The sequence below is a fragment of the Trichosurus vulpecula genome, chromosome 3 (genome assembly GCF_011100635.1).
Source record: "Trichosurus vulpecula isolate mTriVul1 chromosome 3, mTriVul1.pri, whole genome shotgun sequence".
In the NCBI taxonomy this organism is placed as follows: Eukaryota; Metazoa; Chordata; class Mammalia; order Diprotodontia; family Phalangeridae; genus Trichosurus; species Trichosurus vulpecula.
Window position 1 is genome coordinate 400258776 of NC_050575.1, and position 23150 is coordinate 400281925.

At 43.1% G+C, this 23150-nt stretch overlaps 1 protein-coding gene across 2 annotated transcripts in view; it reads left to right on the forward strand.

The window, feature by feature from the left end:
- Positions 1 to 23150, forward strand: part of LOC118843812 (cyclic nucleotide-gated cation channel beta-1-like) — a 54058-nt gene that overhangs the window by 16635 nt on the left and 14273 nt on the right. For both annotated transcript variants that reach the window (XM_036751590.1, XM_036751591.1), the window contains 9 exons: positions 1995 to 2102; positions 3185 to 3342; positions 5000 to 5158; positions 8624 to 8832; positions 11025 to 11075; positions 12776 to 12862; positions 14232 to 14296; positions 14689 to 14811; positions 20606 to 20747. In XM_036751590.1, coding sequence (XP_036607485.1) covers positions 1995 to 2102; positions 3185 to 3342; positions 5000 to 5158; positions 8624 to 8832; positions 11025 to 11075; positions 12776 to 12862; positions 14232 to 14296; positions 14689 to 14811; positions 20606 to 20747 — 1102 coding nt within the window. The remainder of the gene's footprint in view (positions 1 to 1994; positions 2103 to 3184; positions 3343 to 4999; positions 5159 to 8623; positions 8833 to 11024; positions 11076 to 12775; positions 12863 to 14231; positions 14297 to 14688; positions 14812 to 20605; positions 20748 to 23150) is intronic.

Genomic DNA, 23150 nt, shown 5'->3' on the forward strand with positions numbered 1-23150 from the left:
GTTCATATCCTTTGACCATAGTTCCCAGTTCTTTGCCATTACAATAAGAGCTGTTATAAATTTCTTTGTGTATAGATGAATCCTTTCCCTCTTTCTTTGATCTCTTTTGGGGGGTGTATTGAGGCAATTTGTTCATTTTCTGATATTATTTCTTCAGATGGTTTAGTAATCCCTATCCTCCAAAGGCCCCAATGACCTAAATCTTGAGTGGGGACTGGCTGAACCTGTATCCAAGCCCTTCCAATCTGAACCTTCACCCTTGGATTCTGCATTCCCCTTAATAACACATCTCCAAGTACAGCCACATGTGTGGTATTAAATGGGCATCAATCAGCCTTGTTCCAGTGCTCCCTGCTTCACACAGAGGGAAACATCTACAATCTGAAGTTCGCTGTTCATTTCTAGGTACCACATTTTAAGGGAAATAACATGGAGGGCCTCCAGATGGAGCTGACACCTTCAAGACACACAAAGAATAGGTGAAGGAACTGGGATGTCAAGCCTTGAAATAGCCTCTATGTAAAGCATATATGTAAAGTTAGGAGACAAATAGCTGTCTTCAAATATCTGAAGGGGTGTCATGTGGAATTAATGAATGGGTGGATGGATGAAAACATTTATTAAGCCCTTACTATGCGCTAAGTACTATGCTAGGCATTGGCAGTACAAACAGAGAAGAAAGACCAGAAAGACCATCCCTGCTCTCAAAGACCTTATGTTCTAATAGGAGCAGACAAGAGGGGAGAGAGAGAGAGAGAGAGAAAGAGAGAGACAGAGAGAGACAGAGACAGAGAGAGAGACAGAAAGACAGAGACAGAGAGACAGAGACAGAGAGAGATATAGAGAAAGGAAAAAGAATGAGAGGGGGAAGGGAGGGGAGTAGATGGGAGTGGAGGGGGTAGAAGGGGAGGGGAGGAGAGAGGAAAGGAGAGGAGAAGAGGAGAGGAGGGAGAAGAGAAGAGAGCATAGTTTCAGCTACAAATGAAATGGAAAGGCCCATTGTCCTTGGGGTAGGGCACCAAAGAAGATGGTAATTCATCTTCTTTAGTGTCTTTCCATTGATAAAATCATATAGTATTGACAGTTCCCAGGACTTAGGTGGTGAGAACTACTTTTCTGGGTCTTCAATAGTTGTGACTTCTGAGGAGGGGGGAGGCATACCATCTGCAAAAGCACAACTTCACAACTTACTACCCATCTCATTAAGAAAATTGTGCAGTATCTCTTCTAGGCATACACAGGGTTTTTGTTTTAGTTGTTTCTGACTCTTCATGAACCCATTTAGGGATTTCTTGCAAAGTTATTATGGTGGTTTGCCATTTCCCTCTTCAGCTCCTTTTACAGATGAGGAAACTGAGGTAAACAAGGTTAAGTGACTTGCTCAGGGTCATGCAGCTAGTAAGTGTCTGAGGCCAGACCTGAACTCATGAAGATTAATCTTCCTGATTCCAAGCCCAATGCTCTATCCACTACGTCACCCATCTGCCACAATATAGAACAGATTTCCCATGTAGATGACCCCAGGGGGCAAATCTGCAGTTACAGTTTTCATATAGCATACTGTTTTGTATTCCATTCACCTATTACTTAATTTGGAATTGAGAAGAAAAGCCTCACCACCAGGATTTTCCTAGGGGATAGTTATGGGAGTTTGTGTGCTGCTATTCCAAGGGCTCTTGGTGGTGGCAGGAATGGAGGGCTCCTTCTTCATGAGGCTTGTTTCCCTCCATATGGAAGGACACACGCATCAAGTGCACTCCAGTTTGTGAATTGATCAACTCGGTAAAAGAAAGATGGTCCCCTTTAAAAGCCTCATGCCCTTGGCTTCTACTTTGGGGAATAAGTGGCCGCACTTGCTGCCTGGAAGGATGTCCCCAATGACACAATCGACAAATGATTCTGGCTTGTGGATTTCTTATTTGTGGAACTTAGAGAGACGCTGCCTCCGTAGGACCTTCTGCATCTGGCTCATAATGTCTTGCATTTCTGTCCAGGAAGAAGCTGCCATCACAAGATGAGGAGGTGGAGGAGCTCAAGGCCCTGTCTCCAGCTCAGTCGCCTGTCGTCGCCTGGTCTGGCCCGTCCAGTCCTCAGGGTCAAGAGTGAGTTGGAAATTTCTCTAATATGAATAACCACAGCTAAGTCAGCATTTTGGTGGCTCTTTGGCTGTAGATCATCAACAACAGTGAGTCTTGAATATTTTGGGGGAGGGCAGAGAGAAATTAGTTCATTTTGTAATGATGTTAAGCAACATGTTTGGGTCTTAAAGGGTTAAGTGTGAGAGGCAACATGCTTGTGGTTTGGTCAGATGACCTGGGTTCAAATCCTAATTCTGTCACTTGGATGAATGACTGGAAGTGCTTGCTGTGTACTGGATACTTATAATGTGTGACCTTAGGCAAACCAGGGCATTTCTCTTGGCCTCAGTTTCCTCATGTGTAAAATGAAGGGATTGGACCAGAGCTGACCTCTTCCAATTCCATCTATCTATGATGCTATTGCCTCTCTCTCATAGGTGAGCAGGAAGGCTCGCACAATTTTGTATTTTGTGTTTCATTGTTAAAGTTTATATTCCTTCTTTCCTCTTTCCCTTCCTTCCTCCCTTCCTTCCTTCCTTCATCTATGTATCTATCTACTTACCTACCTACCTCCATCCACCCAACCATTTCTCTCTCTCTCCATATATATATATATATATGTTATATATATATATATATATATATATATATATATATATATATATATATATATATATATATATATATATATATATCCGTTTATCTATCACATCTACCTGTCTATCTATCTATCTATCTATCCATCTCAAAGATTTTGAGGAAAAAAAATCAACAACCTCAGTAAGCAGTTCAAACTAGAACTGAACCTACATTTTTTCTCAAATTTTTGAACTGGACTAAAGCCAGAGCATGGCAATATTCCCCGAACCGAGCGAACCTCGATCCAGCCAATGTATCCTTAAACAAAATAAGGCATTTTTTGTTCCCAACATACAATCGGAATAAGGGCAGGATTAAGAAGCTGGACATGGAGGGCGATGGGGCAAACAGCAGGCTTTATTCTCCACTTGTATTCTAGCTCGTTCTACGTGGATTATTATTGTTATTATTGGTGAGGGGGCTCAGCAGATTTTGCTTTCTCCCCCACCTTCCTCCCTCCTCCCCAGTGCTGCTGAGCGAGCTGAGTCCACCGCCAGTCAGAATAGCGCGATCATTAACGATCGGCTCCAGGAGCTGGTGAAACTCTTCAAGGAACGCACCGAGAAAGTGAAAGAGAAACTCATTGATCCCGACGTCACCTCGGATGAAGAAAGCCCTAAACCATGTAAGGGGGGGGGGATGGGTAATGAGGAGGGGAGGGGGGAAGGCATCTTGGACACAGTTCCCAGATTTGTAATTCCTGTTGTTGTCGTCCTTCATTGTCATCCAACAATGAAACACAAGAGGACCGATGATGTCATGAGGGTGATGTCTTGAGTTGGAATTAAGTGCGGCAGAGATGCTCAGAGTTGGTTCCTAGATAGGTGAAAAGTAAAGTATCTTAATGGAGTGTGTGTGTGTGTGTGTTGGGGGCGGGGATAGGAGGACACAAAGAAGAGATAGAATCATAGAATGTCAGAGTTGGAAGAGACCATCTAGTATAACTCCCTTATTCCAGTCAGTCAGTAGCATTTATTAAGTACCTACTATGTGCCAGATACTTTGCTAAGTGGAGAGCATACAAAGAAAGGCAAAACCAATCAACATATATTAAGTACCTACTGTATACCAGCCACTGCTGTGTTAAATGTTGGGGATACAAAACAGGGGGGCAAAAGACAATCCCTGACCTCAAAGATCTCACAATCTAATAGAAAGGATAGCATATATAAAGAAACTGAAAAGGGGGAGGGGGCAGGGAAGGGGAAGAGGGAGGGATCTGAGGGAGAGACACAGATGAAGTCTTGTAGCCAAGTGGGAAATGATGAGTTGTCTTAAGGAAATCCCTCTCCTTACGTGGAGAATCTGGGAGGGGTATTCATGTCCACACTCTCCAAACAGAGGGGCAGGGGAGGCTGAGGAGGTGTGGACATTTGGTCTTGCAGGAGGATGAGTTTATGGAGATAATTATAATCTTTTTACAGATGAGGAAACTGAGTCTGGGAGAGGATTTGACCTTTGGCCTTTCTCGGCTCCTAAGGCTGAGTTCTTTCCCCCACACCACACTGCCTTTCTAGCACCAGCTCATGTTTATATAACATTTTTTCTCATGATGCTACAGCTGGTCTAGGATGGTGCCGAGCATTGTTATCCTCAATTTACAGATGGGGATAACAGTTTCAGAGAGATGAAGGATCTTCCTTGAGGCCCTAAGTGTCAGGTCCAGAGCTCAAACTCAGGTCCTCTGACTCCTGGTCCTTAGCTCTTCTCACTCTCCAGGGGCCGCCTCTCCAAAAGCCCACAGGACCCTTCAAGGAAGAGCTAAGATCTCTTTGAACCAATGGTACCCAGGATGGGCACAAGCAGATGCTCATCTAAGATGCCCAGTCCTCCTCCCTCATTGCTCCTTCCCCAGACACTCCTGGTTCTGAATGGCTCTAGAGGAGAGCATCTGAACTCTTACCTGGCAAGAATTTCTGGGCTGCTGCCCAAGCTCTCTGAGGAGGGAGCCATATAATCTGCCCCAGAAGAAGGCTCTAGTGGTTGCTTGGGATGCTGGAAGTCCACAATGGCCACTTTACTCAGTTCTCACAATATGCTTTCCTATAGCTGTGGCTGGTACAGGATGAGGAACAATTTCTCAGCCAATTGATTCATTTCCCTCAATTTACATTGCCCTGCTATTTGGAGCATACACTCCCGCATGCCTTTTGTCCTTAGTTCTTAGAAGGATAGAAGGGCAAGGGGCAGGGACAAGGATTTGGAGGGGGGTATATTGCTAGATCTATGAGGCTGAGTAAGCTGAGATAAATGATTACAGTTTCTCCCACCTTTTCCTGTAGCCCCTGCCAAGAAAGCCCCAGAACCAACACCAGATCCCAAAGCAGCCGAGGCTGAAAAGTCTGGAGAGGAGGAACATTACTGTGAGATGTTGTGTTGCAAGTTCAAACGCCGCCCATTGAAAATGTACAGGTTTCCCCAAAGCATTGACCCCCTAACCAGTAAGTAATGCATGGAAAGTTATCCTTCTGATGCAAAGAATGAGGAGAAGGGGAAAGGGAGGATGTGCCAGGGATGATGGGAAGAGGGAGGAAGAGGTGCTGGACCACAGAGGTGATACATGGGTGAGTGTACCTGAACTATAAAGATGGGGTAAGGATAATGCCTTTGATCAGGGGTTCTTAATCTGGAGTCCAGGGACTTTGCTAAGTGTATTTCAACATATTTGGCTTCCTCTGTAATCTTCTGTAATTTATTTTATGAATTTAAAAGCTTTATTCTGAGAAAGGGTCCACGATCCCAAAAGGGACAAGAACCCTTGTCTGAGATGTATACTGTGACTTCTGATTTTCAAAGGAAAAGAGAGGAAGTGTGGCTTAATGGTTAGAGAGCCAATCACAAAACTAGGAAAGCTTGTGTTTGACTCATACTGGTTGTAGGACCCTAACCAGGAAACTCTAAGATTCTCCATTGTAGAGAAGGTGCCAGCCTACATTGGTGGTGGAAGTGTCCTCACCTGGGACTTCCTTATATAAATGAAATCATGGGAACAGTATTTATCTCCATCCACTTTTAAAAGTGCTTTTCCTCCTAGAAACATTAACTCATACGAAGGAGGAATGTGCTGCAGTGACTGTCACTCTGTGCCTGGGCCCCATGTCCATACCCTTATATTCACATCTGTCCAACCTGAGGACATACATCTTTGTTTCACTCCCTATCATCTCACTAGATACGCTCAGAGACTTTGACATCCCCTGCCTTCTCTATCTGAAGAATCAGAAAAGGAGGGGTCCTACAGTGCTTACTTCCTCCAAACAGATCCCATTTTTGGCTCTGTCTGGACCCCTGTCCAAACCTCTCATCTTCCTCCCAACACTTGCTTGGAATGTGCCTTGACATCCCCCTAAGCATTCCTTCTGCTCCAGTGTGACCTAACTCCCCTGGAGTTTCTTTATTGTGTCATAGACCCATTTGGCAGCATAGGTAAAACCTATGGCTGTCTTCTCAGAATAAGGTTTTTAAATACATAAAATAAAATACATGACATTACAAAGGAGCCCAATGTCATTGAAATATAGTTATCAAAGTATTTTTCAAAAACATGTTCACAGACTCCCAGTTAAGAACCTCTGTCCTAGGTCCTTCCACTGGGATTTTCTTTACTCTCAAACAGACTCCAGAGAGAGTGAGAGATTTAAGATAGTGTAATAGCTTTCAGTTTCTGGCTCACTCTGAACCTTCTCTTTCCTCTTGTCATCTCTGATATTTCCCTCTGTATTCTCCACCCCTCACCCCATGTTAATGAGTTTTGGTCAACAGAATGTCAATTCATTTTTTCTTCTGACATTTAAAAAGAACCAACAAATTCACCTCTCTCTTAGGTTCTTTTGACCGAGATGCCCTCTCTCTTTGGATTTTCATTGATCTTAGCTTTATCTTGCCCAAGAAATATGAAGATTTTAATTTCATTGTTAAATTTTTCTTGGTGATTATATTTATTTACCTTTCTTGTGTTTTTCTTATTTGAAGAACTTATACCAATCAGTCAATAAACATTTATTAAGAATCTACTCTTTGGCAGACACTGCACTAAGGACTAGGCAAAAACCTTACTCACTTTTGATTTCTTTTGAAGGAAAGATTCAAATTCTGCTCTTTTGGTGCAAATCTCTTTTTTAAAAGTGATGTAATTAGGCTCAGACTTGAAGGGTGTAAACTTATTTTGTTGGCTTTTCAGAATTGTATATTTTCAATGTCTTGATTGATTCCTCATAGGTGAGAAATAGTTCTGAGTTACTTAAGTTGATTTTCCTTGGTAGATGAAAAGCTTCCTCTTGGCTGCCTGAAATATTTGTTGGTTGTCATTGAAGTTCTGACATTTGACTATGCAAATGTCTTTGTAAGTTAAACTTGGGATTCCCTTTCTGTCTATAATCCATGGATTATTTCTTGAAGTATGGTATGCTTTTAAAATCATCAATGTTTTACTAGGAGATCCAGGATATTTAAATTATCTTTGTATATGTTCTTTCAATGCTCTCTTTCAATACTACTCTGCCAAATTTTCTTGCCCTCCTATACTTATGAGGGCTGCCAGATCTGCCAGTGTCTTTTTCAGAGCTTCTATTGGAGAGGGCTTCTCTACCATGTGTTCTAAATTATCTACTCTCTTGTTTGCCCTTTTTATTTCTTTTGGAGAGCTCTCATTTCTGCTCTACTTTCCACTCTATTATTTCATTTTAATTCTTTCAGTTTTATTCTGAAACATCCTGGTTGCTGATTTTCCATTGTTTCTGGTAGTCTCACAGAACTTATTGCTTTACTTTCTCATTCATTCTCATACATTCTCATTCATCTTTCACTGCATAGTATATATTTGTGGTAATTGCTTTCTATTTTTTCCTCCCTAATGAATCCCATTGCTAGTTTATCTCAGTAGGGGCTCAGCTTATACTCTATCTTTCTATCCCAGTTGTTTTCCACCCATCCCTTTCTTTCTGATCAAGATCATATTGAATCTGTCTCCTCTTTCTCCTTTTCCTCCTCCTCCTCCTCCTCCTCATTCTTGTCCTCCTCATTCTCCTCCCCATCCTCCTTTTTCTCCTCCTCTTCTTCTTCCTTCTCCTCCTTCTTTCTCCTCTTCCCCTCCCCCTTCCTTCTCTTCCTCTCCCTTTGCCTTCTCTCTGCTCCTTCTTTTTCTCCTCCTCCCATCCTCCTCTTCTTCTTCCTCTTTCTCCGTTTCATCTTCCTCTTCCCCTTCTCTTTTCCTCTCCTTCTCCTCCTCATTTTCCTTTCCCCCACTCTCTTCTGTAGCCCAGGGAAATGTATTTTCTTTCTTCCCTTTCTCTTGTAATTGTAATCACTTTATTGGGCATAGTTCTTGATGTCTTGAGGTGGTGAAGGTGGCAGTTAGATTGAGATGGGTCTTCTCAACTGCCCCCCATCTTCCCAGAAGTCTGTTTACTCCTCTTTGTACATCCCTGTACTTCCTCTTCTGTGGTTGGCTCCTTTTTCATGGCGCTTTTATCTTATAAGAGTAGAAAAGGACAAAAGCTCTTCTTAATATCAGTCTCACCTTTCTTTTACTCCAATTTAGATCCTCACTGTCTCCTGCCTAGTCCTCAGTAGGAACAGGGAACCCACTACAATCCTAAGATCATAAATTTAGAGCCACAAGGGTCATCAGAAAGCCATCTAGTTTAACCCCCTCCACTTTACAAATGAGGAAATCAGCCTCACTCAGAGAGGTTAAGTGGACTCATCCAGTGTAACAGCAGGTGTCCAGTGTAGAATCTGAACCACAGTCTTCTTGACTCCAAGCCCAGTCCTCTCTGTCCAATGTATCACTTTGCTGCCTGATGGCCACCATATCATTTTACATGCTAAATCTGAAAAAAACAATTCCCCCCCAAAAGGACCCTATGCTTACGTGTGACTGACCACCATCTCTCTCTTCCTCTTAGACCTGATGTATATCCTTTGGCTGTTTTTTGTGGTCATGGCCTGGAACTGGAATTGCTGGCTAATTCCAGTCCGCTGGGCTTTTCCATACGAGACTCCAGAAAATATCCACCTCTGGCTATTGATGGACTATCTATGTGACCTCATCTATTTGTTAGACATCACCGTGTTTCAGATGCGCCTGCAGTTTGTCAAAGGAGGAGATATCATTGTAAGTTGCTGGGCAACCATGAGGTTCAGCCACCATAATGGATCTTGCTCATTCTCCGTAGTGCTTGACAGTTGACAATTTATTCTCAGTTGTGCTTGGCAGAAAGATCTGGAAGCCAGGGCACTCTCCCCAGTTTCAGCCTTAACCTTGGGCTTCTATGGCCTCAGTATTTTTTTTCCTCCATAAAAGGAGAGGGTTGGATTTTAGAGGCAGGTTGCTGAAAGAACCTTGAATTTGCATGATCCGGCCTCAAGGTGCTTACATAATAAAACAGGTATACATATAAGTAAGTAGAAAATATTTTCAAAGTAATTTGTCAAGTGGGGCAGGAGAGGGGAGTGCTTAGCTAGGAATACCTCCTTTAGGATGTGACAATTGAGTAGGTCCCTGCTGAAATTTGAAGGGAGCTAGGGATTCTAAAAAGCAGAAGTGAGGAGAGGAGGAGTATATTTCAGGAAGGGAGTGGGGGGGGGCCTGTGCAAAGACATAGAGATGGGAGATAGGATGTTATTCATAATGAACAGCCAGCTGACCAATTGGAAGGTAGAGTGCATGAAGGGAGTAATGTGTAATAAGCCTTGAAAGGCAGGCTAGGACCAGATTGTGAAGGACTTTAAATGCCAAGCAGGGGGATTTGCATTTGATCTTAGAGCTAATAGGAAAGCACGGGAGTTTTCTGAGCAGGAGTATGACATGATCAGATGTGTGTTTTAGGAATGTCAATTAGGCAGCTGTGTGGACAAATGGATGGTAGAGACTTTGGCCAGGAAGACCAATTAGAAGGCTATTGTAATAGCCTAGGTGAGACATGAGGAGGTCATGAACTGGGGTGGTGGCCATGTGGGTGGGACCAATGAAAGTGATGTTGTGAAGGTAGAAATAACATGAATTGTCACCTAATTGATTATAGAGAGTAAGGTGTATTGAAGTTTAGGATGACTGAGTATGTGAATCTGGGTGGCTGGAAATGTGGTCTTTGATAATAACAGGGAATTTAAGTTTTGGGGAAATACTAGTGAGTTGTATTTACATATTCTAAGTTTGAGATCTGTCAGTCAGTAAATACACATTAAGTGCCTACTATATACCAGGGCTGGGGATACAAAAAAGGCAAAAGATAGTCCCTGCTCTCAATGAGCTCGTGGTCTAAAGGATATGCCAATGGGATATCAAGTGGGATATATCCAAGAGTCATATGGTGATGATATAGGACTAGAGTTATAGGAGAGAGACTGGATATATAGATCTGATAGTCATCTGCATAGAAATTATAATGGATCCATGGGAGACAATGAGATCACTAAGAAAGGGGTTGTGTAGAGAGAAGAGAAAAAGTGCCAGGACAGAGCCCTGGGGCTCCGGAGCCCACAGTTGGAGGATGAAACACTCATGATGATCCCAAAGGAGACTGAGGAAGAGTCCAACAGGAAAGAGAAGAACCAAGAGACAGCGGTGAACCAAAAGTCATGTCAAGTCAAATGAACGGAAGCCCAGTGTAGAGAGGATCCAGGAGGCAGAGGGCACTGGATGGTGTAAAATACTGCAGGATGGTCAAGAAGGATGAGGAGTGAGCGAGGATCATCAGATCTGGCAGTGAAGAGATGTCTGGTAACCTCAGAGAGGTGTTTTATTTGAGTGATGAAGCTGGAAGCCAGATTGCAAGGGGGCTAAAAGAGAGCCAGAAAGCCCCTTAGCAATTTGTTGGCTCTTCCTGTCACTGTTTTACAGATGAGGAAACTGAGGCCCAAAGAAGGGAAGGGGATGTGCCCAAACTCACCTAAACAGTTTAGTGACAGAGCTAGGAGGTACCTAGACTCGCTTTGCTGCTCCCTCTACTGGACCATATAGACAGCATCTGTGATTCTGTTATCTGGATATAAAGTTTTGCTTAGGACAGGAAAAGGGGAGCATTTACCTCGCCCAAGATGCTTGGAAGAGGCTGGGCTCTTCCCTGCCCCAGTGCTTGGCTTGCTCTTAAAGAAATGATCCTGGAGCACTCACTCCCCAGACCATTTTCTTCCCACCTGAGAAACAAAACTCAGGTAATGGTAGAGTCTCCCATAATCCCCTCTTCTGCATTTTCCAACAGATTGAGAGAAATGTACCCTAAGGTGGGTCAGTCAGTCTGTCAGCAAACATTTATTAAGCACCTATGACGGTGATGTGATGATCATTTGTCCATTCTCTTTTAGACAGACAAAAAGGAGATGCGGAACAACTACCTAAAGTCTCAACGTTTTAAGGTACATATTTTATACATAAGCTTTAAAACGCATGATTTCCTAGAGGCTGATTTATATGGGCAACCCCATTTAAAGCAGAACCTGATGAGGCTTAAGTGGGTCATTTACTTATTTGCTCTATAAACATACATGTACCACTTACTACAATCAATGCCCTGTGCTGGGCACTGAAGGGATATGAAGAAGAAGAGGGAAAGGAACAAGTATATATTTATTTATCTTATTTAATATTTTATTTTTCCCAATTACATGTAAAACAATTTTAATGTTCAGGAACAAGTATTTATTAAGTGGCTACTATGTTCTAAGCATTTTACGCATCTGATCCTCACAACAACTGTTATGATACCGATATTACAGTTGAGGAAACTGAGGCAGACAGAAGTTAAGTGACTCACCCAGGGTCACACAGCTAGTATCTGAGGCTCGATTTGAACTCAGGTCTTCCTGACTCCAGCCCAGCGCTCTGTCCATAAGGTTTCCTACTACAACACAAACTCCATTTCAAATGTGCCAGACTGCATTGTGGGAATTGGGGAAATCACACAAATGTGTTCCTGTCCTCATCCATTAATTCATTCCATGAAATATATATTAAGTACCTGCCATGTGCAACATGAAAGGTATTGTCTCCTAGTGTGTAGACAGCTAGCCTTGGACCCTAGAAGACCTAGGTTCTGCTGGATGTGCGATCCTGGAGCAAGTCACTTAGCCTCTGAATGCTCACTCTACATAACTTTGTAAATTGCAGAAAAGGTTCCAATCTGCATCAGTAGAGGGAGTTTCCTCTTCTGGGAATTCCTTATACAAATGAAATCGATCTGATCTGGATCCCCCATGTGTAACAGCTTGCCGGATGCTAGATGTCTACGTTGACTAGAACCTGGTTAAATAAAGTCTTTGTTGGACTCTAGGGCCATTCTGTTGATGTGTCTATAATGCGACCATTATCATTCAGAGGCAGGTGATCTGGAAATATCAGATCATGTAGTCTAGAAAAATGACTATTGATAGGACCCAATGAATTTCTAATTCTAGCACATGAGCCGCTGAAGCTTCTTTTTTTTAAATAAGTTTTATTGATAGCTTCTGTTTTTAATACCATCCTAGTCACCCCTAGTATCCTTCCTCTTTCCCTTATCAGAGAGTCATCCTATATAACAAATAATATTTTTTAAAGACCAAAAAAAAGAAAGGAAAAGAAAAAGAAGAGATTAAAAAAATGAACACAACTGATCAATACATTGAAAAAAAGTGTGAAAACTTGTAGTACTGTAGACCCCTCACCTCCATGAAGGGATTGGTTGGTGCTGTTGCCTCTTATCTCTTCATTCAAGTTATTCTTGATCTTGTTAATTTAAAAAAAAACATTGGTGTGTTCGTTCTTTCCATTTACATTGCTATAGTTACTGTGTGTTTTATTTTCTTGCTTTGCTTATTTTGCCCTGCATCAGTTCTTATAGATCTTTTCATGCTTCTCTGTATTCATCACGTCATTTCTTAGAGCACAGTAATATCTCATTACATTCATGTACCACAATTTGTTTTGCCATTCCCCAATTGATGGACATCTGCCTTGTTTCTTTGCTCTGGCATGTTTCTAATGCCATCTTTCCATGCTCATCAGAGGCCCTGTGGTTTATGGGTGTCTCCAGTTTGGGACTTTCCTCCTAATTTTGGTTTAAAAATTTGCATTTTAGATGGATATGATTTCCCTCCTGCCCCTTGACTTGCTCTATTTGAAAGTTGGTGTGAATTCCCTCTTACGGTTGCCACGCTGCTTAAAGGTAAGTCCCATGGCATACTTAGTTGGTGTGGAGCCCTCCATTAACATCATGGATAACATCATCTTCTTTGGGAAAGTACATTCCTTGTGTGGCTCATTTTATAGGATGACCAATGAAAGGGAAAGGAAATCTATGGTAAATGCTGTGTCTTCATGGCAGGATGTGAAGTGGAGGGTTGATATCAGTTTAAAGTGGTCAGATAAGCAAATACCAAAAACATATTTACCTCCACCATGACTATCTCAACTCCTATTCACATTGTCAGGCTGCCTTAGAGGTGCCTAATTGTTTCTCTCTTCAGGGTTCTGATGGTAACTGTTAGAGTTTAGGGATTTCTATTTCTATTGTTCACAAGCCCCCATGTGGTGTGTTCCCTATTGTTTACTAGCCAGCCAGAGTTAATTAGCTTTTAGCAAGAGATACTAAGGGATAAAACAAGAAAAATTGGTACAAACCAATGTCTCCAAGAGTCATAAACAAACTCCCCCAAAGTACTTTCTCAAGGAAACGTGACCTCAAGCTTAGTAGAGAGCTAAGGGGTAAATCACAGGTCCTGGTTGGATAGAAACCCTTTTCTCCTGTGGAATTCTCTTGAAGTTCCCCTTAGGTATACAGCTCTGAGGGTTGGTGCTTTTGTGGAGTTCATAGCTGTGCTTGAGCTCTGTCCCAAAGAGGCATACTCCCTGAAGGTGACTTTTCTCAATGTAGAGTTTAACTTATCCTCCAGTCACCACTGCCAGCTCTGGTGGGAAGTCCCAATCTTCTGATCTTTTGACCTTTCAAAGTTCACAAGATCATCCTCTGGTCACAGGAGGTGAGTATGATATTGCCTCTAGGGTCACTCTCCTCCACTTCCTCCTACCTTGCTGCCCTCTGGTAAGGGTACAAGGAGTCTGCCTTCTCAAGTCACTTCTGAAGGTGGACTGCCTTTTTGCTCAGATTCCTCCTCTGATATCCATTGGTCCAGAAACACATCTAATTCTTTCAGTCAGTTCTAATACATTTTCTTCATGGGGATCTTCTGATTTTAGAGGGACTTATTCACACCTAGTTTATACCTTTAGTTTAATGATGAATTCGGTAATGGAATCAAAGAGGCATTTTCTCACCTCAGAAGGTGTAAGAGCTGCAGCACATCCTGATAATTACATTAACTGGGGTAGAGGGCTGTGGGACCCTCCTTCTCTTCCACAGACAAAAGAAAGTTATGTGGAGGGGGGCACCAACTTCTTGGGGGATCAGGAATGGCTTTTTGCCTTTGGCACTTGAGCTGAACCTCATTGAAAGAATCTAATAGATGATTCATAACCCAGTTCCTCACTGCAGTTCATTTCATATATTCATTGCCCCCTCTTCTTTTCATTTACAGTACATGGCTTTCTTTGAATTCAATAACCGGCTTGAATCTATCCTCAGCAAGGCATATGTTTACAGGTGAGATGCAGTGACCGAACACTGCTGGTGATGGGAATACCCAAGGGTGGAATTTTACAGAGGGAACGGGTCAAATAATTTCTCTTTGCAAACACATCTGCCGAGTCTAAATCCCTCCTAGGAAGGAAAGCTATCATGTCTTTGGTTCTACTAGGTCATTTCTGAAATGTTAGTACACAGTACCCAGAGCTGAGAATTTCCAATGGTCTTTCTTCTTGTTACAATGAGTATTCCTCTCACAGCGGGAACAAACACATTGGTCTCAGAGAAATTGCCACATTTTAGGTGCAATTTGAGATTTTTCTCATTGTTGACTCTCTTACCATGGGAACAAGGCACATCTTCCTCCTTCTCTTTACTCTTGTAAATCTGCTCTTTCCTTTCTTTTACAGAGTCATAAGGACCACAGCCTATTTGCTCTATAGTTTGCATTTGAATTCATGTCTGTATTATTGGGCATCAGCCTACCAAGGAATTGGCTCTACTCACTGGGTTTACGATGGAGTGGGAAACAGGTAAGCCCTTATTCATCTTCTCTAAGCCAGAAGAGCTTAGGTCAAAGCCCTGTTTCTTCATAGCCTATAATATACAACTGAGGCAAATATTCTGATCTGAAGCAGCACAATATAATAGAAGGCACACAGGACTTGAAGTTGTAACAACAATGTTACCTGCAGCTACTGTGGCTGTGTAAGGCCAATAACACCAGCACACAGGAGGGCTGCTAGCACAGGGCCTCTGATCTGCTTTTCTAAGGAAAGCAACTTTAAGAGGTTTACAATCCCACTTTAATTAAACATACATATATCATTCACTTAGTTCAGGGGAAAAAGTCAGCACCCTGAACTTCATAGAAAACACAAACAGAAATTTCAAGTAGAAATTATGTAAGCAGAGCAAAACAACACAAATCAGCAGACAGGCTTCTAGCTGTCTGTCCAAGACATTACATATGTAGTTACCAGAGAGAAAAGCATTAACATCTGGGTTTTTCAAAGCCAGGGGGCTCTTTAACAGCTATCCAGAGTCTCCACACCAACAGCAAAACCTGTCCTCCCACAGTTCTGAGAGTTCTTGATTCTTGATTCTCAATTCTCTATTCTGAATTCGATGGCTATCCTCTGGGTATATATACCCCTTTTCAGGGCCTGAGGGCTTCACACTTCTTATGACCTAATTAGCAAAAGGGTATGGGTCTTCCTACAAACAAAGGCAAGACTCAATCAAAGGCACTTGATTGCCTTAGTGCAGAGAAGCACTCCAAAGGGGAAAAACACAGTAAAAAGTCCCATTTTGCTTGCCCTTACAGAAGTCGGTAGATCTGAGCTTGAATCTCTTCTCTAAGACTTACTAGCTATGTGATTATGAGCAAGTCACTTAGGCTCTCTGAGACTATTTTCCCATCTGTAAAATATCTGTCACCTCAGAAGAAGCTAGGGGATAGAGTGCTTAACCAGAGTCAGGAAGTCCCGAGTTCAAATCTAGCCTCAGCCACTTACTAGCTATATGACCCTGAACAAGTCACTTAACCTCTATCTTCCTCAGTTTCCTCAGCTATAAAATGGGGATACTCATTGCAGCTATTTCCCAGGGTTGTTGTGAGGCTCAAATGAGATAGTGATTGTAAAATGCCTGGCACACAGTAGGCACTTAAGGAATGCTTATTTCTTCCCTTCCTTTTCAGGGTTGTCATGGAGAAAGTGAACATTAATGTGCAATAGACATGTGAATAATTGCATAATTACATAATTACAATTAATTACATAAATTTACCTATGTATCTGCCTTCATTTTGTTCTCAAGATTTTGAGTTAGACAGGGCCTTTATGGTCATTTAGTCCATCCCTCACCTTTTCCAGATAAGGAAACTTTAGGAGGCCCTTTGCCAGAGGTTCTCCAAGTAGTGAATGGAAGACCCAGCATTTGAAGCTGGGTCCTTTGATTAGCTGTATAGAATACAGGACAAGCAACAATAACTACTGCCCACTGTGACAATTTGTCAGCCTTTTGAGCTCTCGTGGCCCTCCCAGCCAAGGAAGCACAAATGGTTAAAAAAAAAAAGATCTTCGTTAGGATGTCTTGGGGACACTTCCAGCTCTGAGATCAGTGATTCTATGCTTGGGCTGGGGGTCAATCACTTGTTGATGACTAAAGTAGGAGACCTACCAGAATACAAGTCCAGCCCAGCCCAGCCCATCTCCATACTTAGATGGTTCCTGTCTGTGCTCATTAGCAAGGTGGGAAGGCACAGGAGGGCTGGTGTAACCGTCGTCAACATTTTTTTACCAACGTGCTGACATTTCCTTGTAAATGACATTAAAATTTGAGAGGGACCCATTTTTTCCTCTGATATACAATTCCAACAAAATCATTATGTGACTCTCCGGGGAACAAGTATTCTTTCAAAATAATCACATTTTTCAATGCAAAAATCATAAATTATCCAAATTATTCAAGGGTGGTTATGAAAGGAATGGATAATTTTTTTGTATGTGTTTTTTTAAATCTACTTACAAACTAGGTATTGGTAAAAAACCTTTTTACCGAAATTCTGGTGTCCTTTGTAGCCAGCATGCTACATCTGCAGCCAATATATGTTTGTAATTCCTGGCATCTTCCATTGGATGAAATGTGTTATATACTCTGCTGGGGCTTATACCTCCCTTGGTACTCAGGTGGACCCTCTCCCTAACCCTTGCCTCAGCTTAGCCTAATTTATGGAAGCATTGGGTCATATATTAGAGTTTGGAGAGAACTCTGAAGTCATCTAATTCAGCCCTCTCATTTTACAGATGGGGAAACTGAGGCATGGAGAGGCTAAATCCAAGGTCACATGAGTAGTAAATTGCCGAGGTGGGATTTGAACCCACTTTCTATGACTCTAAATCCAGTCCATTACACCATACTTCTCTGGCTTACTCCTCTCATTAATTCCATAAGTGTAACTTTCCATCTTGGGTCCCCACTCCTTGGGTCTTCCACAGGCCTTTTCCAAGTGGGCATACAGAGTCATTCTCTGGTGAGTGAGGAGGGGGAAGGTCCTATACGTGGGCATTTCAAGAAGCCAAATGGCAAAGGGAGGATTTCAGAAGGGACACCCTAAGCCACCGACTTCTGATGGGGTCAGGAGAGACTTCCACCTTGGAACAATCTGGGAGGTGGAGGAGGCTATGAAGTGGGTTCTCCTCTCCCTCTACTATGCTCCCTATTCTTCATCGTGCCCCTAAAAATCATCTTTCCTGACCCCTTGAATATGAGGTGCATGGGAAGCTGACCCCTGCTCTAGAACTTCACACATTTAGTGAATATGGAACAGCACATGAGCAAAGGGGGAGGCAGGGAGTGTCAGTCCTTCTCCATGACCTTCTGTCATGGCCCTTGGGCCTTTGGGGAACTTTACTTTTTTAGAGGGTGGGGGAAGAGACATCCCTCATTAATTTATATCATTAAGTTACACCATAATTCTGAGAGGTCCTTGATGTGGAGATACTTTACATATTCTCATTATCCTCAATGGCGTGCTAGGAAAAGAGGGGCATGGTGCAGCGAGAAGGACACTGGACCTGGAGTCAAGAGACCTGGTTTTGAATCAGTGTTCCAGTACATCCTAGCTCAGGACCTCAGGGACCTTGGGCAAGTCACAGAATTTCTCTGAGCCTCAGTGTCCCTATCTGTAAAATAAGGCTAATACTTGTACTGCTACCTCAGAGAGTCGTGCGAAAGGTGCCACAGGATACACAGCGCCAGGCCTGGAATCCGGAAGACCCAAGGTCAAATCTGGCCTGAGATGCTTACAAGCTGTGTGACCTTGGTGCAAGTCACTTCACCCTGTTTGCCTTAGTTTCCTCATCCATAAAATGAGCTGGAAAGGAAAATGTCAAACCACTCCAGTATCTCTGCCAAGAAAACCCCGAATGGGATCACAGAGAGTTGGACATGACTGAAATGACTGACCAACAACAACAATTTACCAGGGTGCCCGCAATTTCAACCCACTCTTACTCAAAAATCCAGAAGGAAGCCTTCTTATTCCCATTGGTGTGTATTCATCTCTTAGTACCAAGGGAGTTGTTAAAAGGGGGCTGGATTTGGTTTTGGAAGAGCTAGGTTCAAGTCCCAGAACCATCAATCATCAGCCATGGCCTTGGGCAACTAACTCATGTTCTTTCTGGGCCATGGTTTTTCTTCTTGTAAGATCGGGGGGGATGGATCCATCGATCTTCGTGGTGGAGCCATGTGCTCTTGCTCAAGGTCTCACACAAGGTCATTGAGTCTGCTGGGTTTGATGTAGGGAAAATCTTTCTGATACTTCAAGGTATCCTTAAGTGGAATGAGTTGCCTTCAGGGAGGAGGCGGTGGTTCCTCTTCCTTCTTCAAGGTCTTTCATGAGCCCCAGGCTGTGCACTGGTCAGATGTGCTTGCTCCCTCCTCTTTGAGCCTTTCCCCAAAATAGCCATCTGACTTTAATTTGGATCTTGACCCAAAATTGGCACCAATGCCCAATGGTTAGATGATATGCCCATTGTATTTTTCCCCTTTGTCTTTCTTTCCATGAAAGTTGGAAAATGTGTCTAACTCTTTAGTTTGGAAACTAATGCCTCATTCCAGGGCAAATATTTCCAGGTCCGTCCTACATCAGGAAAACCACATCTGCTCTAGGCTCTGCAACTGCTTGAATTAAAATCCTGCCTCAGACACTTCCTAGCTGTGTGACCCTGGCCAAGTCACTTCACCTTGTTTGCCTCAGTTTCCTCATCTGTAAAATGAGCTGGAGAAGGAAATGACAAACCACTCCAGTATCTTTGCCAAGAAAACCCCAAATGGGGTCATGAAGAGATGACTGAAAATGAATGAACAGCAACAGAACCTACTGGCACATTCTGAATTTGCAATCAGTCAACAAGTATTTATTAAGCACCTACTGTGTGCCAGAAATGCCACTAGGATTGCAGATACAAAGAAAGGCATCAGACCAGTCCCTGCCCTCAAGGAGCTCCCAGTCTAATGAAGGAGAGAGTATGCAAACAAGTCAGGACAAATAAGATATCCAGTGTAAAGGGAGAGTCATCTCAGAGATCTGGCCCTGGTGATGGGAAGGGCTGGAAAAAGCCTCTTGCAGAAGATTCAATTTGAGCTGAGCTTTAAAGGAGGCCAAAGATGCCCCAAGGCAGAGATGAGAAGGGGACTTCTTCTGGTTCAGGTTGAACCAGCCCCCTCTGGTGGTCAGTTAGGTAAGCAATGAATTCTTGGTTTCTTACCGGTCCAAGTTCATTTAATTCAATTAAATAAAATTTCTAATGTTCCAGGTCCCATGTCAAGACCCCATGTTAAGGACTAGGGATATGAATATGGAATACAACATAGCTGCTTATCTGGAAGATTGCACTGGAATCGAAGTTTTTAACCCTGGAATCCATGGAAAGGCTCCGTTAATAAATTACAAGGGTCTAGGAACTTGGATTGGGTGTGGGGGGGGGGGAATTAGACCCCTATTTTAAATTACCTGCAACTAAAAATTATATTTTCCTTCAGCTATTTAAAAATGTGAGGTGTCCATAGGCTTCACCAGACTGCCAAAGGAACATGAAAAAAACAAGGTTAAGAATTCCTGATCTGGAATGCAGAGAGATGTGTAGTGTAGTGGAAAGATCGCTGGCTGGGTTTGGGTTCAAATCCTCCTTCTGACACTTCCTACCTGTGTGACCTTGGAAAGTCACTTCATGGGGGGTTGGGAGTGGCCAATTTATAAAATGGAACTGGAGAGTGCCCAGTGCCTGGTACACAGTAGGTGCTTAGTAAATGCTTGTTGACTGATTGGCTTAGATGCGGTCTTCTCGACTCTAAATCCAGGATCCTTGCATGATCCAGGGATGTGGTGATGCCACAGGGCCTAAGCTTCACTGTTTCAGGGAATGCAGCCTGGGAGGGGAGCTGAGATGTGCAAAAATAAACAAGGATAAAGTCCTTTCTGGCTCCTTGCTTTTTCACGAGCAACTAAAAAGGAAGTTGAAAAGGGGACATTTCCTGAAAGAGTGGCCCAGAATTTGGAGGACCTGTTTCCAGGCATGCTGAAGGCTTTCTACAGGGGTTCTTAGCACAGTGGATAGTGCTCCGAACCTACAATCGGGAAGCCCTGACTTCAAATCCAGCCACATAGTTACCCCCAGTATCCCTCCACATGGGAGTGGGTGCCTCTTAACCAAGCTAAGAAGTGCAAAAATAAATAAGAAAAAAAGTCTCCTTCGGCTCCCTGTTTTTCCTGAGCAGAGTGATGGCTCGAGTCACCTTCCCTCCCTCTTTCTCTTTCAGTTACATTCGATGTTATTACTTCGCTGTTAAGACCCTGATCACCATCGGGGGTCTGCCCGATCCCAGGACTCTGTTTGAAATCATCTTCCAGCTCCTGAACTACTTCACGGGGGTCTTCGCTTTCTCCGTGATGATAGGACAGGTGAGTAAAGGCAGGCAGGATCGGCAGTGGTCTCTGCTGGCTGGTTTTGAAGGAAATCCCTCCCCTCAAACATCTCTCTCGCTCTGTCGGACCGGCTTCAAGGACAAAAAATCCACTCCCAGCCATTCGTTCTGTGGCTCAGACCCTGGCCCCACTTCCTCCAGACCTCCCACTACTGAATCCCCACTCCTCAAGGAGGAGTGGATTTATTAGATGCACCTGACAGGAGGGACCAGGAGAACACTTAACGTCTGATGGGAGGACCGCAGGTGTTACCACGGGGAAGTGATGAAGGACGAGCAGGATTTCGAGGTTGCCAAAGAAAAACCTCATGCTACACTTTTCCTAAGGGCCGATCCCATAGATCCTCCCTCCCGCCCCCCACCCCGCCCCCGCCCCCACCCCCGGCTTAGGATTGGTTTAAGGATTTCAGCGCAGTGAGCCTGGAGTCGGGGAGACTCATCTTCCTTCTTAAGTTCAAATCCAGCCTCAGACACTTACTAGCTGGGTGACCCTGGGCAAGTCACTTAACCCCATTTGCCTCAGTTTCCCTACCTGTAAAATAAGCTGGAGAAGGAAGCAGCAAACAGTTCCAGTATCCCTGCCAAGAAAACCCCTAAAGGGGTCACAAAGAGTCAGACAGACTGAAATGACTGAACAGCAACAGAGATTTCAGGGTGGGTGAGAGAGTGAAAAGAAGGGAAGACAAGTAAATAAAAGAACGTTAGGAAAAGACAGAAAGGGGACCCTGGAGGGCTCCACATCTTTTCAGAATTATGAGAGCAGAATTAACGCCCAGTCCATGGTACAAAGGGGTAGAATGCTGGGCTTGGAATCAGGAAGACTTGGGATCATCTACCCTTAGACACTAACCAGCTGTGTGAACTGAGGCAAGTCGTGCCTCTTCCTTATTTGTAAAACCAGGGGCTTGCCTTTGATGGTCTCTAAGGCCCCTTCCAACTCTGAATCCATGACCCTTTGATGCTTCTGTGTTTTGCAGTGGCCCTTGGGCTCGTGAGTTAGGTGAGCCTACTAAGTTGACCTCCTCCATATTTGGGCCTTCCCAACCCTTAATGCAAAGATGTCTTCAAGTTCTAAAGGGCTTTTTGTTGGATGAGAAGCCGCTCCGGATGGAAGAATCATAGCGAGATGAACTCTAAGGTCCTTTTTAGCCCTAAATTTTGAGCCTGTGAATTGGAGAGTTGGAAGGGATGTTAGAAGGCATCCAGTCTGATCTTCCACCCAAAGAATATTCAACTATGAAGAGAATTACAATAACAGAATTAGACCTCCAGCTGCCATGGTGCACTGAGGCTTCATGGATCAAAACAGTGTTCAGCAAGGGAGGTGAGAACGTCCTCTGCCCAGGTCAGGCTGCATTGAGAGTATTATATTCTAGACAATGCATTTTAGGAAAGACTCATGAGTCTGCAAGAACTCATTTTTCCGGCATAACCTTGTTTCTAGTTTTGATGGAATTCTTGGAGTGGCAGGTTGGAGGATGAATAGAGATGTAGTTTATCTGTATTTTAGCAAAGCATTTGATGCAGTTTCTCATGCTCTCCTTGCAGATGAGATGGAGAGACTTGGTCTAGATAATAATGTGATCATGTGGCTACAGAACCAGTGAAATGTCTGGGCCCAAAGAGTTGTCATTAATGACTCAATGTCAGCTTGGGAGGAAGAGGCATCTAGTGGCTTTGACCTATGGGTATAGCCTTCACCCTGTGTCATATAATATTTTTATCAATGATTTGGATAAAGTCATAAATGGCATGTCTACAAACTTTTCAGATGACACGGGGGAGGGACAACAAACATACTAGACAATAGAATCAGGATTTCAACAGGCTCAGATGTTGGGCCCAATCTAATAAGGTGAATTTTGATGATGATAAATGTAAAGACTCATACTTGGATTCAAAAAATAAATGCCACAAGTGTGAAATAGGAGTGTGAAATAGAATAGTCTGAAAGACCGTTTGGGGGTTTCATGTACTAGAAGCTCACTATGAGTCAAGTGTGATATGGCAGTCCCCAAAGCTAGTGAGATCTCAAGCTGGGTTAAGAGAGTCATAGTGCCCAGCTTATGAGTCTGATTCTCCTGGACCATTTGAGACTCTCTCTAAATTACAGTGCTCACATGGGAAGGGAGGGAGAGAGAAAATTTGGAACTTAAAATTTTATTTAAAAAAAAGAATGTTAGAAATTGTCTTTACATGTAATTGGGAAGATAATATTAAGATGAAAATAATAAAAAAATTATAGTGTTCAGTTCTAGTTACCAGATTTTAAGAAGGACATTGATAAGCCGGAAGGTGTCCAGATCAGGGATACCAGGATAGTAAAGGTTCTGGAGACAATGTCATGTGAAAATTAGTTGCAGGAAGTAGGAATGTTTAG